The sequence below is a fragment of the Rhincodon typus genome, chromosome 13, assembly GCF_021869965.1.
Source record: "Rhincodon typus isolate 14 chromosome 13, sRhiTyp1.1, whole genome shotgun sequence".
Classification (NCBI taxonomy): Eukaryota; Metazoa; Chordata; class Chondrichthyes; order Orectolobiformes; family Rhincodontidae; genus Rhincodon; species Rhincodon typus.
Genome location: NC_063344.1, coordinates 45,025,093 through 45,043,959, shown reverse-complemented (window position 1 = coordinate 45,043,959; position 18,867 = coordinate 45,025,093). Strand labels below are relative to the sequence as shown.

General features: G+C 39.8%; 1 protein-coding gene across 1 annotated transcript in view; it reads right to left on the bottom strand.

Moving 5' to 3' along the window:
- Window positions 1-18,867, bottom strand: part of si (sucrase-isomaltase (alpha-glucosidase)) — a 115,785-nt gene that overhangs the window by 50,361 nt on the left and 46,557 nt on the right. Inside the window, exons 7-11 of the mRNA XM_048604111.1 lie at window positions 8,364-8,495; window positions 7,633-7,749; window positions 7,215-7,328; window positions 7,003-7,087; window positions 2,695-2,812 (exon numbers count right to left, since the gene is read on the bottom strand). Of these exons, the coding sequence (XP_048460068.1) occupies window positions 2,695-2,812; window positions 7,003-7,087; window positions 7,215-7,328; window positions 7,633-7,749; window positions 8,364-8,495 (566 nt within the window). The remainder of the gene's footprint in view (window positions 1-2,694; window positions 2,813-7,002; window positions 7,088-7,214; window positions 7,329-7,632; window positions 7,750-8,363; window positions 8,496-18,867) is intronic.

The window sequence follows — 18,867 nt, the reverse complement described above, 5'->3', positions numbered from 1 at the left end:
TGTGCAATTTTTCAGTGGACAATGGAGAACATTTTACAAGGTCTATCCCGGTTACCATTTATCTAGATGAGGTGCTAATAACACAGAAGACCAATAAGGAGCTTTTAGAGAACTTGGACATAGTCTTTAGATGTTTCTCCAAGGTGGGTGAACACCTTAGAAGAGAAAAACGTATGTACTCCAGGCACCCCAAGAGACCTACTTGGATTACAAAGTCGACAAGACCCGGTTACACCCATTGGAAGATAAAGTGAGGGCAATCAAATGTGCTCCAGTTCCCACATCTGTACTGGAGCTTAGGTCTTTATTTTTTATGGTGAATTATTAGGGAAAGTTCATACATAACCTGGCATCCAACCTGGTACCTTTGTATCAATTCTTAAAAAAGGGTCAGCCTTGGAAATGGTCGCGTAGACAAGCTATAGCTTTCAGGGAAGTGAAAAAACAGCTATCATCTTCTAAGGCGTTGGCACACTATGATCCTAAGGTAGATCTGGTATTGACATGCGATGCTTCCCCATATGGCATCGGGTTAGTATGAGCTTATTGGTGGCCCAATGGCGAGAAACACTCAAAAGCGTATGCATCCGGGACTTTGGGTAATGCAGAGTGTAAACATGCCCAGAAAGAGAAGGAGGGTTTGGCAGTCAGACTTGGAGTCAGGAAGTTCTGCCAATACCTTTATGGACTTAAATTTGTAATAATAATGGACAACAAACCCCTGCTAGGTCTACTTAAAGAGCACAAGGCAGTGCCACCCATAGCAATCAGCAACACATTCACAAGCATTCATTTCCACCAACACCAACGCACAGCAGAAACGTGTACCTTTTACAAGAAGCAGAAATTCAACAAAGTCCCTCAGATAGCACCTTCCAAACCCATGATCATTACCAGCTATAAGGATAAGGATGGAAGATACACAGGAACGCCACCACCTACGATTTCCCCTCTCAGCCTCTTAACATCCTAACTTGAAATATTACATTATTTCTTCAGTGTCTCTGGGTCAAACTCCTGGAACTCCTTCTTTAACACCATCGTCGGTGCTTAAGCAAATGGACTATAGTGGTTCAAGAAGGCATTTCATGACTACCTTCTCAGGGGTAACTAGGGAAGAGCAATAAGTTCTGGCCCAGCCAGTGACATTGAAATCCCATGGATGAACAAATAAAAATTGCATCGCATGATTTTAGCAATTTTGCCAATTAATTATTTTGAATTACTGTCGTACCATTAAAAGTTGATTACTTTATCCAATGATACAGGGGACTAACACAATAAAGAATACCATCAACTATGGTTGAGCAATGTTGACTTGAAGGGCCCCAAGTTCAAGATCTCTGGTGGCCTACAGCAAGGGGACTACAATTAATTGCACTGCACTTGGCGCAAGAATGGTACAATCATTTATGGGTTGTCTGGCTATTTTCCACTATTGAAAGTGCATAAGTGCTGAGTTGAATATGTTTTCAGAACTCATTCTCAAGATAATGGTTCCTGAAATTCTATGGGAATGTCCCTCATTTCCTGCATAACTTCAATTGAAGACAAATGGAAATTGTTTTCTGTCATATATTGGCATTTCTCTGATAGTGGTATTGGCATGAACTGAAGTGTAGCACAAGACTTAGGAGACTCTTTCAGAATTTCAAGACCATGATATTAACCATTTCAACTAAGCAGTATAGAGCACCTAGGGATTGGCAAACAAAAGAGAGAAAAGAACACTGATAAACATTTTCTTGTCATATGGAAATGCATTGCTCTTTTGCTCTGTATCAAATCAATTTTGAGAAATGATCTAAAGCCAATATATACAATTCATTTTAATCTTCTCTTCCACTTGAGTGAATTCTGGCTTTTAGAATATATGAAGTGAATAAATTAAGTCAGAATTTCAGATCATGCATTACGTAGACTAAATTTCCAAGCTGAAAAAGAATAGCAATTCAAAAGCCTAAACTGTTTGATTGTAATGCCGGAATGTTCCAATTGTTTTCATATAGATTTTGTTTTGAAAAAAGTATATTTACCCTTAATTGCCAAAATGATTCTATGATAAATTTGGCTGTTGTAACCACAGGAGATCCTAGGAAGATAAATACCTTGCAATCACTAAAGCAGCCTATCTAATATCAGATCCTCAGTGAAAGTAGGTATGAAATTAACGATTGTTCGTATATACTTCAAAGAATTCAGACACGTACAAAAGTAGATACGAGACTGAATATAGTCGATTTCTGAATGAATTAGTACCATAAGTGATTTTGCATGGACGTGAATGTTTAGCTGGTTGTTATAAAATTGGAACATTGTGGATCAGCTCCCCATTTTATAAACCATCTGATTTTCCTGATATTGATTGAAATAGAAACAATTATGTGATTGTTTCTGTAATAAGCATGCAGTTGATCCACAAAAATCAGTTTTACAGTAAGGCTGTAAGAAAAAATTCATCCAAAAGTCTGAACTGAAGCAAAATGTTCTAGGTTCTTGCTAAGATTTGTAGCTTGGATTGTGGGTGAGGTTGTCAACAACCTCAAGCAGAATGTTTGGAGAGGGTCTTTAACTCCAGCAGAAGTGCTATGATAATTGGTTTCGTAAAACAATAAAATCATTAACAAACTCCTTCACCTTATGACACTGATTCACCTCAACATATGAAAATTTATTCATACATTTAACACTTACTGTTCAGTAGCAAGTATCATTGAATGTCCATAAAGACTGTGAAGATCATAATGCATTCCTCCAGTTTGTTGGGCATCCATGCAAAGGGTCTTAGCATACATCAGTCTATCAACAATCTCTTCAAAAGAAAAAAATTCATTATATGGAAGTTCATATCCAAAAATGCAAAGAATATACATCTAACTTTGGCATAAGTTCTACTGAGGCAAAGTTAGAAACTTATCATGCAAATTCCACTGTGTATGGATCTTGTCTTACATGCTTATTTTGATTCTGGTATGTAGCAATGTCTTTCCTTGTAGATTAGGATCTCTCACTCTCAAATCTCAATATCAAATCTCAGGTGACAATGCAGGGAAGTCATGAAATATTCCCCAGAAAATTTGTTTCATTAGCAGTAATCCAACTAATAAGTAAAACAGAGCAAGATAGAAAGAAACTAAAAGAAGGTTTGAATTATATAAGAAAGAATTTGACCTGTTCAGGAAGCAGCTTCTTTACACCAGTTAACACAGCTAATTTGTATATAGAAAATTCTGGAGGAAAATTTCTACCTAGACCTAGGGCAAGTTCAAATGGTGTTTGTCCCTATTTGAACAACAAACCAGCTGGCAACGAGAGATAGTAAGAACTGCCGATGCTGGAATCAGAGATAACACGGTGTGGTGCTGGAGGAACACAGCAGGCCAGGCAGCATCAGAGGAACAGGAAAGCTGACGTTTTGGGTTGGGACCCTTCTTCAAAAATGGGGGAGGGGAAGGGGACTCGGAAGTAAATAGAGAGGGGTGGGGTTGAGCTGGGAAAGGTAGGTGGGATGGTGATAGCTGGTAGGTAGTGGCAGGGATTGGTCAGTGAGTTGGGAGAGAAGATGGACAGGTCAATGAGGTGGGGATGAGAGCGAGGGCTGGTCATGGGATGAGGCTGGGGTTGGGGAGATTTTGAAGCTAGTAAAGTCCACATTAAGACCGTTGGGTTGTCGGCTCCCAAGGCGGAATATGAGGTGTTGTTCCTCCAGTTTCCAGGTGGTGGTGTTGTGACACTGGAGGAGGCCCAGGATGGACATGTTGTCCAGGGAGCGGGAGGGGAAGTTGAAGTGGTTTGCGACTGGGAGGTGTTGTCGTTTGTCATGAACCAAGCGTAGATGCTCCACAAAGCAGTGTCCAAGCCTCCACTGGGTTTCCCCGATATAGAGGAGGCCACATCGGGAACCGCGGATACAACAGACCACATTAGCAGATGTGCAGGTGAACATCTGTTTGATGTGGAAGGTATTTTTGGGGGTGGGATGGAGGTGAGGGGGGAGGTGTAGGGGCAGGTGTAGCACTTTCTGTGGTTGCAGGGAAAGGTGCCGGGGGTGGTGGGGCTAGTGGGGAGTGTGAGTGGACAAGGGAGGCATGGAGAGCCCTCTCATCCCCTCCCTGCAACAAAAACAAAGACAGAATTCCCCTTGTCCTCACGTATCACTCCATTAGCCTCCGGATTCAACACATCATTCTCTGCCACTTCCGCCACATGCAATCTGACCGCACAATGAAGGATATATTTCCCTCCCCACCCTCTCTCTGCGGCTTCCTCGTTCATCGGTGAGGCCAAGGGGAGGCTCGGAGACTGCTTTGTAGAGCACCTACGCTCGGTTCGTGACAAACAACAACACCTTTCAGTCACAAACCACTTGAAGTTCCCCTCCTACTCCCTGGACGACATGTCCATCCTGGGCCTCCTCCAGTGTCATAACGACGCCACCCGGAAACTGGAGGAGCAGCACCTCATATTCCGCCTTGGAAACCTACAGCCCAATGGTCTCAATGTGGACTTTACTAGCTTCAAAATCTCCCCACCCCCAGCCTCATCCCAAGACCAGCCCTCCCTCTCATCCCCACCTCGTTGATCTGTCCGTCTTCTCTCCCACCTATCCGCTCCTCCCACCTCACCAATCCCCACCACTACGTATCTGCTATCACCATCTACCTTTCCCAGCCCAACACCTCCCTCTATTTATTTCAGAGCCCCCTTCCCCTCCCCCATTTCTGAAGAAGGGTCCTGACCTGAAACATCAGCTTTCCTGCTCCTCTGATGCTGCCTGGCCTACTGTGTTCCTCCAGCTCCACACTGTGTTAAACCAGCTGGCAATACCTGGAATTAGTCTTTCCTTCAAACATTTTCCCAGAAGGGATTTTATTCTTTCCCCTTCAAAGGACAATATTGGATTAATTTGGGAAACCAACATTCACTTCAGACGGGGACGGGAGTTTGGGGTCATGATCTCCAAGATCATAATTCAGCTATTGGAGTGGACAATCTGTTGAGAAAGTCCTGGGAAGAGCTCCAAGATACAATGACACATGCATTCGGTTTTTATTTCCCCACCTCACAGTTTGTGGGAATGGGAGGGAAGATAACTGGTGTTTCTCAGGGTCTGCCATTAACACACCCATATTCCCTTTGGCTCAGAGTTCATTGCGAGGATGAGTGAACATATCTCAGTGTCTAACACAGGCACATATGATTTTTTTTTCTGGCACAAAGTTCTCTGGGAGAGGAGGGTACTTAGCACATGGGTCCAAGTTTCTACTTGGGCCCGATGTGTTAGGCAAGATTTTCTTAAAATATTTTTTATTTAAAAGCTCATAATTTGTATATGTTTAGAGTAACCATGCACTATAGATAGGCAGAGCGAGAACATTATTATCTTGCCCTCTTGTTTTGTTTTATGGCTCCATCCCTCACCCAAACTCAACAATTGAAAACCACCCCCTCAACCCAATTCCTCTCCCCTCAGCCCAATTCCTCTCCTATCGCACCCCACTCAATAACTCTTGTAGGCCTAAATTTTCACTCTGAAAGCATATCAAATCCGAGGTATATACATTTCATTAGAATTTTTAGCCAGCAGAAAACTAACCACATTGATGTGGAGATAATAAGAACTGCCGATGCTGGAGTCAGAGATAACACAGTGTGGAGCTAGAGGAACACAGCTGGCCAGGCAGCATCAGAGGACTTCATAAAACAGAAAAAACTCAAACATATAAGATGAACAGGTGATTTTCTGAAGAAGGGAACCAATCCCGAAACATCAACTTTCCTGCTCCTCTGATGCTGCCTGGCCTGCTCTGTTCCTCCAGCTCCACATTGTGTTATCACATTGATGTGGTCTGTGCAAAATCTGTTTGCTCCCATGTCTATTTGACCACTACCCGGTCTTAGGACTTTCCAAACAGAGTTTCCTCAACAAAAGCTCATCCCACAACCCAACTGTAGGCCCTGATGCTCAATTGGGAACCCTTGTCCTGAGGCAGTGAAGTGATGATGGCTAATGCCTTGGTGGAGAGGATGAGGTTGGAAGCATCTATCAGGGGCAGGCGAAGAATGGGGGAATGGAGGAAGAGGTAGTCAGGCACCCAGGACATCTGATATGGAAAGCGGCGCTTGAAGGATGTGAACACCCCCTCATCCAACGCCACTGCAGAAAGACATGTTGGGTGCCACCATGACATGGGGGGCAGCCCTGACGTCTGAACATGGTGCATTGCTCTTCTATGAACATCCAGTATACCCTACATAGTACCCTACATAGTACTCCACGCTGGGAAAGATACTAGTGTGAATGTGTTTTGTGTGCCTTGAAATATCAGGAATGGTCTGATCATGATGTCAAATAGTTATTCAATGGACTTGATGCACCTCTTTGAAATGTGGACTGTATAGGATCTGGGAACGTATACACTAAACACATGCAGCTGAATTTTGGCTACTATGATTCAAGGAAGAGCTCACTCCATTTTAAAATAAAACTTGAAATAAGTGTTGGAAATCTGAAACAAAAACAGAAATTGCTGAAGAAACTCAGCAGGTCTGGCAGCATCTGTGGACAGAAAACAGAGATATCATTCCTGGTCCACTGACACAGTCTGATGATTTGGAGTGGACCATTTAGGATGAAGATGAGGAGACATTTCTTCACCCAAAGAGTGGTGAGTCTGTGGAATTCATTACCACAGGAAGTAGTTGATGCCAAAACATTGAATGTATTCAAGAGTCAGCTAGATATAGCACTTAGGGCAAATTGTGTCAAAGGTTATGCGGAGAAAGCAGGATTAGGCTATTGAGTTGGACAATCAGCCATGCTCGTGATGATTGGCAGAACAGGCTTGAAGGGCCGAATGGCCTCCTCCTGCTCCTATCTTCTATATTTCTATGACCCTTCAGTGGACAAAAATGTTAACTCTGTTTTCTCTCCACAGATGCTGCCAGATCTGTTGAGTTTCTCCAGCAATTTCTGTTCTTTTTGTGCAAAATAGAACTTACTTGGAACAAAGGGAGGATTGTTCCATTGATTCTTAACACATCCCTTTACTGAACCAAACTTAAAACTTGACACTTCATTCATATCCTGCAATTGAAAGATATAACAAGATATATATAACAATATATACTGACAGGTTTTACAATTAGTCTTCATAAAACAGAGAAAACACAAACAAATAAGATGAACAGGTGAGATAAAAAATGGAACATACTATCCAAAGTCCATCATAATTTATCGTTTGATGGAAGTTTGCACATTCCTCCACCCACCATTTAATGCACTGGGGATTTGTATAGTCGGGGAAGACAGTTTCACCTGGCCAGACCTAAATGAAAAGAGATAAAGAAACAGTGGTGTGTTTATGGATTGTGAATTTTGTCTTTATAGCATTATAAACAATAATGGAAAAATAATGTTATGAAGCAGAACATGATTAACTTTTAACTGTAAAGAACTTCAAATTTAGAATTCCATTGTAATAGATGGGTGTTGAGATCATTGCGTATATCAAAACAATAAAAATGCATTATTGTAGTCAACATCTACATATGTCCGTTTATAGATTAATATTTCCAGATTTTATCTTTCAGGAATTCGCATTCCATACCATACGTACAAAAAACAGTTACCTCTCCTAAAAGGGGTGTCTTTCCGTCAGATTCATGGACCCACACTCCCATTTTTGTGCCCTTATCATAAGATTCATAGGGACCATTCGTCAGTGCCTGTGTGCTAATGGCTGGATCCTGAGTTATGATGAAAAAAGCAGAATTATAAGCAGTCAAGTCACAAAAACTGTCAATCACATTGTGTTTCCAAAAGGTTGATATATTATCTTAATTTGTTTTGCAGATGCAGTAGACAATGGTAAAGCAATATTTATTACCTAACCTTAGTTGCGCTGAGAATCCTTTCCCTGAAGACATTAGTGAAGCAGTTGCATTTTTTGTGATGACCTGGCAGCTTTCATAATGTTAGCTCACAAATTTATGAAATGTAGTTCATTACACAGTTGGGATTTGAATGCAGCATCTCTGGTTTACCAGTCTTGTATTAATGTTTCTAGTACTGTAGTATTTCAGAGCACAATGTTTTTGCAAAATCATTCTTAGTGCAATGCTCTTCCAAGGTTGTAAATGAATTATTTTGATCATAACAACAGAAATACAGGTAATAGTAGCCTGTCTTGTGATATTTTTAAATGTTATTTTTGTTAATGTTTATTCTTTGTGTTTTATATTCATATAACAGCTTGACATACAATCATTATATATTTTTGCTTCTTTAAAACTCTTCATTCTAATTTAAGTTATTTTCAAATAATCAATGAAATGGACAGCAGTAAGGTTATGCAACTTACCAGAATGATAATGTATCTCTGGCCATGTGCATGTAAATCGTGAGCAAATTCAGGTAAATTGCGGAACTTTCCCAAATCATAAGTAAAATCCTTTTTATTTTCCATGTAGTCAATATCAGTGATCTGGATATCCTAAACAATGTTATTTAACACACCATTAGTCCATAACTGATAAAGGAATCTAAAGCATAGATAGAATCTTTACCAAAAATTGAGATTGTTGCCCTAACTTGTATTGACAGAAGATCAAAATATTCTGTATTTAATACTTCTTTTCCTTATTTTCAATACTGGTTAAGGCTTTACCCTGTCTCGTCAAAAATATTAGATAACAAGATGTAGAGCTGGATGAACACAACAGGCCAAGCAGCATCAGAGGAGCAGGAAGGCTGACGTTTCGGGCCTAGACCCTTCTTTAAAAATATTATCTTCTGCAAAAGTATAATATTGTTGATGGCATTTGAAACCACACTTACGTATTTTATTTATTTTGCAAGCATTTCTATTGCCTCAATGAGTGGGACGGCTAGTTTAGTGGCAGTTTAGTTTAGAATCTAGGGCCTGAATTTCCACAACCATTGAGAGCTTCTCTATCATTGTGAAAATAACTCTGGAGTTCTGAAACTACAAGTCTCGACCCAAACATAATTGCACACCAATGGTTTATAGTCACAGTTGCTAAGATAGTACACTGCCTCCTGTCATGTCTGCTTTCATCAACTAGATGAGTGGGAAACACTATATGCAGACCAGACCTGGTTGGAGTAGGTCTAAATTTTTCAGATGGGTATGGTGCTGTTTTGGAGAGGAAGGGTAATCTTTTCGATTTGGTCCCAGGCCACTTATGAGGAGGCCATATACCCCTTAGAAAAGAAAAGTTCTTTTCTTGAGGTAAGCTACTCTTTGGGAGGTTAAATGTAGTTGTAAATATGCATAAAAAGTGCACAAACCAATTGAAACTGTCAACAGAACTGTCAAAAGGGGCTGTCAAACTGTCAAGGCATTTAAAACACCTTCCTTTTAAATATTGGAAAAAATCCCTGTCGTGTTTAAAACAACTTGTGCTTGGTATTTCACTCTGTTGACACATATAAGAGGTTTATCATGACTGGATTAGTGAGGCATGGCTGATTTCACAACCTTCCATTATCACAGTCTGGTTCCTTTCAAATTACAGTTTGATAGACACCACCAGGGAGTTATAGACTATTTCAAGTAGGCTCATGCCACAATGTTTATTTTTAAAAATGTTACAGCAAGTTAAAAGTAGTGAGTTTACTTTAAACAACTGGAGTGTTTGTTTTTCGAAATAGTGAATTATTTTGTTGCAATTTATGAACTTAATCTAATCTCATCATGAGTCCTGAGTTCTGCCCATGCTGGATTCTGGGTAAGTTGGCACAATAGGTATGAGAGCAAAGCATAATGGGTGAGAGGCATGAGTTGGCACTAAGTTGGCATTAGAGTCTATAAAAAGAAATGTGGGGTGTGAAAGGAAAGGTTAGTTAATATAGAGGTTATGAAGAGCCCTGGGGCTGGATAAAAGGCATAAGGTTGAATGCATTGTCATGCAATGTTAATGAGTTGTGTGTGGGCTGAGGGAATGTGACGGGTGATGTCTGACGGATGGTTTATGTTTCATTATTTTTAATTTTCTTTCACAATGTACAGGCATACTGAGGCACCTAACCCTTCTCCACATCTGATGACCTCAGCCTCTACACTCTTCCTGGGATCACTCACTACAAACTGAAAGAATACACCGTCATGTAATGTATATGAGGTGTGTGTGGGCTGAGGGAATGCCACCCCCAGAATGAAAATTTGACACCATGGGGTATTTTATCCTAGGTCAGATTTACAGAACTAGGAAATGTCCTAATTTTGCTGCCTTGCCCTGAGAATAAAAACTCATATTTAGATTATGGTAAAATGGATACAACTTTCATGTTCAATAGGTGATGGAAATTTCATCCTGTACAAACTCAGTTAACATGATAAATAACAATGTCACCACAAATAAAATCTTGCTTTTAAGACTTAATCCATGTAAATATCCAACTTTTTACATACACATTCTAAAATGATAATTAGAGTTGAATAAAGTTATGTGAATGAAAAGTCAATCACAACCTGCAAATTCTGCTCTCTGTCTCCATCATCTAAAAGTATAATTATTGTTCAACACTAAACAATCAGGTAATGGAGTTTAGAACATAAACCTGATGTTAACATAATTTGTTTATAGAATCACACATTATAAACATATACTTTCAATAGAAGTATCTTATTCAATATATAGGTGTATAAGTGAATTAACAATTAATGGCCATATTGAACACAATTAAACAGTCAATTAATATATAATTACCACTACTGGATTAAAAAAAAAACTACTGCATATGTATTTCACATATACAGGCAGACATTTTTAAAATAAACAATTACTCAACAATTTGTGCAATGTTTATATATTTATTTCATTGGCTAAAACAGAAAAAAAGTCATTTCTTATCATAATTCATATCATAACTACAATGAAGGAGTACAACATATATTGTTATAACTTGGGAACTTAATTTTTTAAAATAGAGGTGGATGAGGTTTTACTGTTCATGTTAAGACGTTTTAAAAATGCATGAATAGTTTTGTTTGTTTTTCTTTCCTTCATGTAATAAACTCTTGTTCTTGTGTTAAAGGAACATTGACAGCCATGTGTGAACATGTCCTCTGACAAACCTCACAGTATCTAGTGAAAAATTCTATTGTCAGTTTTTATTCTGGGATCTGATATGTCCAGCCTTACAATTAATCAGAAGCATAAAACAGCAAAAGGTAAGCATTCAAAAATTCCTGGATAAAACCTAGAAACTATTTTTTCTTGTTGATCTGGTTGGGAATAAGGCAATTATGGTTCCTGACATGAGGACAAGAAGAAACAATTGAAGTGGATCAATTTGGTGGTGACAGAGTGAAGAAAAGAGACCAGATCAATTTTTGTCGTAACATGTTCATAAGAATTAGAGGCAGTCACCACAATAATTAACCTTTGGCTTAAGTTAAATTAGAATATTTGTGAGAGGATAATAGCTGTATGTTGTTACGTTATAAGTCAGAAAGACATTATTGCATTTGTTCCCATTATATTGTCTTCCTACAATCTCTTGTAGCATAGTTACTCTTCCCGGTAAGATACTGAAACTATGAAATATTTTCCAAGTTATTCTGTATCATCCATGGAATCCTTCTTTCAGCAAAAGCTGACAAACTTGAAAATATCATTTTCACCTCCAGTATGTCAGTCTGAGCAAAAGATTATCTAAGGACCAAGATTTCAAATCCAAGTCTAAGGTTGTGAAAGTTTATGGTTTCCTATGTTTTAGTCCACATGACATATGAGACAAAAAGTCAGGCTCTTGTTGAGTCACATATCTTGAAGTTTATTAATGACACTGATGATTTAAATGGCTACAATAATACTGACTTCCATTCATTGTCTGAGTGCTGTGCTTACTGATGTTATTTCGTGTCACAAACACAAAACTAACTGTGTTTTGATCCTGTGACATAGAGATAGTGACTGAAAGTGAATTTGGTTCCTTATTACCACAATATCACATGTAACTGTCTTAAAGGCAGGTACCTATCTAGTTTGGAAATCAAATAATAATTTGTTATAACACATGTCTGCTTTACCCTTTAAGGAATGGGATTCCTTTTCCTAATAAAAACATACCAAGATAAATATTGATATATTGAGCAGGATTTTGAAGCTGTGTCAATTATACTCAGATCATCACTCTGCTCCTTTATTTTATACATTAAGAAAGGGCTCCATATTTCTGACGTGAGATTCTGATCAGAGCTCCTTGTGAAATATTATGTATACTTTAAATTTGACCAGTCTGTTGTAGTGCGAGAGAGTTGGTGCAATTCAAACAACACTTTTCTTTTAACAATCACATTCGCCATAGTCTGCAATTTAAACTTTCAGCATCACAGACAACTAATTTGAAAAGTCCTTTGAAAGTGTAAATACATAAGGTAAGTATCTGCTGCCCTTGCTCTAGAGGTTTGGAACATGTTGTCTAAGGATCTTTGTTGAATTTTTGAAATACATTGCTGCTCCTGAGCGTCAGTCATGGAGGGAGTAGATGCTAGTGGATGTGGTGCCAATCAAGTGGGCTGCTTTATCCCGGATGGTGTCAAGCTTCCTAAATGTTGTTGGAGCTGCACTCATCCAGGCAAATGGGGAGTGTTCCATCTTGTATCCGATTCATGCCTTGTAGATGGTGGACAGGCTTTGGGGAGTCAGGAGGTAAGTTACTCACTGCAGTATTCCTAGCCTCCTAGGTAGCACATTGATAACAATCTTCTTGGGTGTTGGAAATGAGCATCATCTAACATAAATCTGCTGGATCAGTTTTTTTCAGTTGTCACCAAAATGCATAAGATCAGTGTTGCAGTCTGGAATTTTTGGTGTTGGAACCAATAGATTTGTTACCGAATGGACCTGTGCATGCCGGTGATTCATCTATTTCAATAATGTAAGCATTTTTCGTTGTCTATTCCAAGAAGCTGTATTGGCATTTAGTTGGATGACGCAAATGCACAAGATGTTAAATCCATTATAAGCAGTTAGCTAACCTTGTGTGGACAGCACCATGCTGTGCCAGTTTCTACTGTTAGATGCACAAAGGAATGCTGTTATCAATGATATAGTGCAGACATTGGCATATAATACATATTGTTTGTTTCTTTTGGGATTTACCCTTAGTGAACCGTCCTTCCGACGGTTTCCCTGTGGTGTGTCAAATTGACCAAATTATACTGTCTGACTGGGGCTACAAGTTGCACCATTGTGATTACCTATTGGTTTTTACTGACTTGCTTGTGCGCCATGGGTGGAAATTTGGAAGCTTCTTTGGCAATGTTCCTTGCTTGGCTCTTCTTTGCATACTGCTGTGGAGCACTGTGTTGTACCTTTGGCTTCTCTGGGCAATTAGACTTCCAACACATTTTAACCCAATGTCCTCATATAGAACATAGCAACTGTCACAAAATGCTGAATTCCATTTTGGTGACATGCCACACATCATACAAGGTTTAGATGTTCCACTGAACCTGTTCATGGCTGCAATAGATGTTCCAGAGTCAAGTACTTGCAGGTGCTTTTGACCTCCTAAAATCCTTCAAACTTAAAACCGTCTTCTGGTACAACATAAATGGTATATTCTTTGGGAATGTCCAGAATTGTTTTTCTGAAGGATGTACTAAGTACAGACACAATGGCCAGCTCTGTAAGGCTTTCAACCAAGTTAGCTTTGGTGAAATCATATTCTGTACCTATGTCTTAATACTTGCCTATAAATCCATCAATTTTTTCATCTGGCTGCTGGAGATATAATGTGAAATCAAGTCTGTGTGTCCTAAAGTTGACTCAAACTTTGCACTCATCCTCTAAAATCTGAAAAGTTTTGACAGGATCTTTGCTTACTGAAGTTAATGTATCTTATCACACAAATAGCTGATTGACTACACTGTCACCATAACACAGAAAATATGATTGAAAACAACGCAGGTGCCTTTATACCAGAATGTCACATGCTGTGAAGTCATGTCACTATCATAAGGATAGTGGATTTGTATTGGAAACAATTCCATAATACAAGAAATGTGCAGAAAAAAATAACAAATGCTGGAGAGCAAAAAGGGTCAGACAGCATCTATGGAGAGAGAGTAGGTTAACATTTCAAGTCAAGGTTACTTTTCATCAGAGCTGAAGTAAAGTGTGGGGGGGCAGCATTTATGCTATAGTTTGGTGGGGGCAGGGCTGGGGGTAGTGTGTGTAGGGCACTGTTGATAGTTCAGATTAAGTGACTGGAATATGAGAATGGCAGAACAATGGTGTGTCTAACTGCCAGACTTGAAAGGACAGAAAGTGGGATGAGGGGAGGGGAGGACATGACAACAAGCTAAAAGGAAGGGAAGAAATGTTCACAATTTAAAGGTGGTGAACTCAATATTAAGTCCAGACGGCTGTAAAGTGTCTAGTCTGAAAATGAGATGTTATTCCTCCATTTGCACTGTGATTCACTGGTACACTGCAGCATACCGAGAACAGACACATGGGCAGGATGTTGTGTTAAAATGACCAGCAGGTCGGGGTCCTGCTGGCGCACAGACTAGAGGTGTTCTGCAAAGAGGTTACCCAGTCTGCGTTTGGTTTCTCCAATGTAGAGTAGGCCACATTGGGTGCAGCGAATATAATACACAAAATTGGAGGAGGTACAGGTGAACTGCTGCTTCATCTGGAACACTATTTAGGCCCTTGGATAGTGAGCAGGGAGAGGGTGAAGGTGCAGGTGTTGCATCTTCTGCGGTTACATGGGAAGGTGTCGTGGAGAAGTGAAGTGGTGTTGGTGGTTGTGGAATGGACTAGGGTGCCCTGAGGGGAATGATCCCTGCAAAATGCAGACAGGGAGAATGAGGGGAAGATGTGCTTGGCGGCGGCGTTCTGCTGGAGTTGTCTGAAATGGTGGAGAATGATTCTTTGAATGAAGATGCTGGTGGGTTGAAAAGTGAGAACAAGAGGGACCTGATCACGCTGTTGTGAGTGATGGGAAAGGGCAAGGGCAGGAACACAGGTGATAGGTTGGATGCGGTTGAGGGCACTGTCAACCACAGTGGGTAGGAAACCATGGTTGCGGAAGAAACAAGCCATGTCAGCAGTGATGTTTTAGAAGGTGGCATCATCCAAACAGATACGATGTAGGTAAAGGAACTTGGAGAATGGGGTGGAACCCTTGTAGGACGTGGGGTGTGACGAGCTGCAGTGAAGGTAACTATGGGAGTCAATGGTATTGTAATGGATGGCAGTGGACAATTTATTCCCCGAAATGGAGACAGAGAGATCAAAGAAAGGAAGGAAAGTGTCGGAAGTGGATGATGTGAATGTTGTAGAGGGGTGTAAATTGGAGGCAAAATGAATGAAGTTTTCAAGGTCCTGGCAGCAGCATGAAGTAGCGCTGAAGCAGTCGTCAATGTACCGAGAAAAGAGTTGTGGGAGGGGCCCAGCGTAGGACTGGAGCAGGATCGTTCCACATACTCCATAAAGAGGCAGGCAACATGTACAGAAACATAGGCAAGTATGGAATGGAGCATAGAAACAAGCAGGCCACTAGTGGTGTGGAGAAAGAAGCACGCTGGGATCAAAATGGAAAAATAAGCAGCAGAGAATGGTGTGAGGCTTACTGGGAGTTGGAGCAAGGCAGGCTGAGAGTGGAACAGAATAACAAGCAGGCCAGGGTTGGCCAGGAGAAAACAATGAAGTTTGGGAATAAATATACTGATCATATTGGAGTTCAATATTCAGATATGCTAGGGGAATTGGGCCAGTTTGCATCATTTCCAAATGGAGATTGGAGGAACAGACAGGCCAGCAAACGAAGTGGGATATGAGCTGTGAGTCTGAACTGAAAAGGAGGGGAGAAAATAATTCTCAAAATTATGTGATAGCATATGGAGTGAATTTTCTGGTGAGCTTTTAATTGATTTGTTCAATCAATTGATCAGTTAATTAAAATAAAAACTAAAAACAAAGCCAATTTGATAATTTGTCAAATAATTAAAGTCAACGTTTAATGAGTTAATCAGATCTAGGGACATGTAGTTAGAATTAAGTAAAAGCAGCATTAAAGTTCCCTGATTTCATTAACAGTTTAAAATCAAAGATTATTATTAAAATGGCTTAGTGATATTATTTCTGTTAACCAAAGTAAAAAAAATAGTGATATCAGCCGAGGATAATCAGCTAATTGGTAATGAACTGATGAGTCTTAATTTAAGTACTGTCTTTGGTAATCTAATAAACAGGAACATGGCAGGGAAGCTTGATGCTGCGGAGTGCACATTCTGTTCCTTGTAGGAAATGAAGGACCCTTCTCATGTAGTGTGGAAGATTTCCACATGTGCCAGAGGTTTTGTCAGCAGCAGCAGCTCCTGGTATGACTGATGACTAATGTAAAAGTCAAGGCTGAGAGTTTTGTAGATAGATGTGTTCAGCCCATAGCTTGAGACTGTGAAGTAGAGAGGGAATTAATGGCCGCTGGATAATCAAGGAAGCAGTGCGGCAGTTGCAGGCATCTCTTTTCTCCAATGTGTATTGTGTTCTGAAGTGCAGGAGTGTGGCCATAGCCTATTCCATGGCATCATGTACATTTGGCTACACAGAAAACCAGAAGGAAGGTGAGGAAATCAGTAAAGGGAGCTTAACAGCTGTGGCTGCTGACATAAATCCAGGATGGATTGATGTCTCCACTGTAAGCACATGGAGCACTCTGAAGGGAGAGGTTGAACAGCCAGTGGCCATAGCCCACTAAGGTACAAATGACATCGGTGGAAAGAAGGATAAGCTCTCTGAGTCTGAGGCTAGGGAGCTTAGAAAGACATGAACAGACTCCAAAGATTGCTTAAGGAAGAGTAGTGGTAATATTACTGGACTTGTAATCTAGACGCTTAGGCTGACAGTTTAGTAATGTTGTAATTGTACAGTGTCTTGGTGAGACCACGCCAGGAGTATTTTGTGCCACTTTGGTGTTCTTATCTGAGGAAGGATGTTCTAGCTGTGGAGGCAGTTAACAAAGGTCTACCAGAGTGATTCCTGAGGTGATAGGACTAACGTATGAAGAGAAACTGGATTGCTTAGGGCTATATTCACTAGAGTTTAGAAGATCGAGGAGCAATTTCATAGAAACCTATAAAATTCTAACAGGGACACACAGGGTAAGGCAGAAAAGACATGGCTGATGACTGGGCAGTCCAGAACCAGGAGTCACATTCTAAGGATATGGGGTAGGCCATTTGAGATTGAGATGAGGAGAAATTTCTTCACCCAGAGAGTAGCGAGCCTGTGGAATTCTCTGCCACTGAAAGCAACTGAGACCAAAACAGCATATGTTTTCAAGAGGAGTTATATACAGTTCTTACAGCTAAAGGATCAAAAGGTATGGGGTGAAAGTGGGAAGAGATACTGAGTTAGATAATCAGCTGTAATCATATTAGACGTCTGGGTAGAGTCGAAGGGCCTACCTCTGCTCTTATTTTCCAAGTTTCTATGAATTCACTGTTGGATCAGATTTTTGAGCGTGAGGTGACTCAAATGGATCATATAGTATTAGGGGAAATTTACGAGACAATGATCATAGCTTCATATGTTATAAACTGGTTAGGGAAAAGGACAAGGAGCAATTATATTTTAAAAATGGTAGGTGGGCCAAATTTCAATGGGGTGTAAAAATACTGGTTCAGGTAAATTGGAAACAAGGCTTGATATGCAAAAATGTAATGGGTTACTGAACTAAATTTAATGTTGAAGTAATTTGGGAACAGTTCAGGTACGTTCTATGTGAGAGAAAATAGGGCAAATGAGTCCAAACCTATCTGACTGAAAGAGAAATGAGTAAGACAAAGCAGAAAAATAGGACAAATAACAGTTATCAGAAGGATAACATAAGTGAGAACAAGCTGATGACTGACTATAACAATTGGAGGAGAAGTAAATTTAAAATAAACAAATAAGAAAAGCAAAAAAGAGTATGACAAGAACCTGGAAAATGGAATATAAATTATTATATTGGGATGGAAATAGTCAAAGAATAATGAGACAGCGAGAGGTGCCAATTGGAGACTGAAATGAGAATGTGCATGGAGAAAAGGATCATGGTAAGGTAATAAATAAATACCTTGTATCTGTCTTTACCAAGGAATATGGTAGTGCCCAGATCATGGTGAAAAGAGAGGTAGTTGAGATACTGGATGGACTAAACTCTGGTAGGTGGGACTTATTAGAGGTATTGGATAGACATCAGACCCAGATCATCTGCATCCAAGAATCTAGAGAGAAGTAGGGGTGGAAATTGCAGAAACACTAAAAACAATCTTCCTTAGACACAGGGGTAGTACCAAAGGACTGGAGAATTGCACATGTTACACCTTTTTTCAATAAACTATGTTAGGTTAAGCCTGGCAGCTACAGGAAGATCTATTTAAATTCAGAGGTGGGGTAACTTTTAGGAATAATAATATGGGACAAAATTAACTGTCACTTGAACAAATGTGGATTGATTTAAAGATTGGATTTGTTAAAGGGGCAAACCATGTTAAAATATTTTAAAATTTTGTTTTAATGATGTAACAAATGGTTCGTAATGGTAATCTGCCACTCTATCAACCTGCCACCCTCCTACCACCCTACCAAACCACCGACCTCTCATTTATCTACCACTATCTTATCCAGATGCTTGCGTAAAAGATTCCACCCTATCCAAATGCTGTTACCCACTAACTCACGTCCAAACCTTCCTTACTTACCTCATTTACGCATACTCATTCACCAAAAATAGTCAAATAACATTCAATGTTAAATAATAAGAAAAAAAGCTTAGAATTGTTAAATAATAGCAACATTAAATATTTAATCAACTAAAAAGGATGCATGCATTAG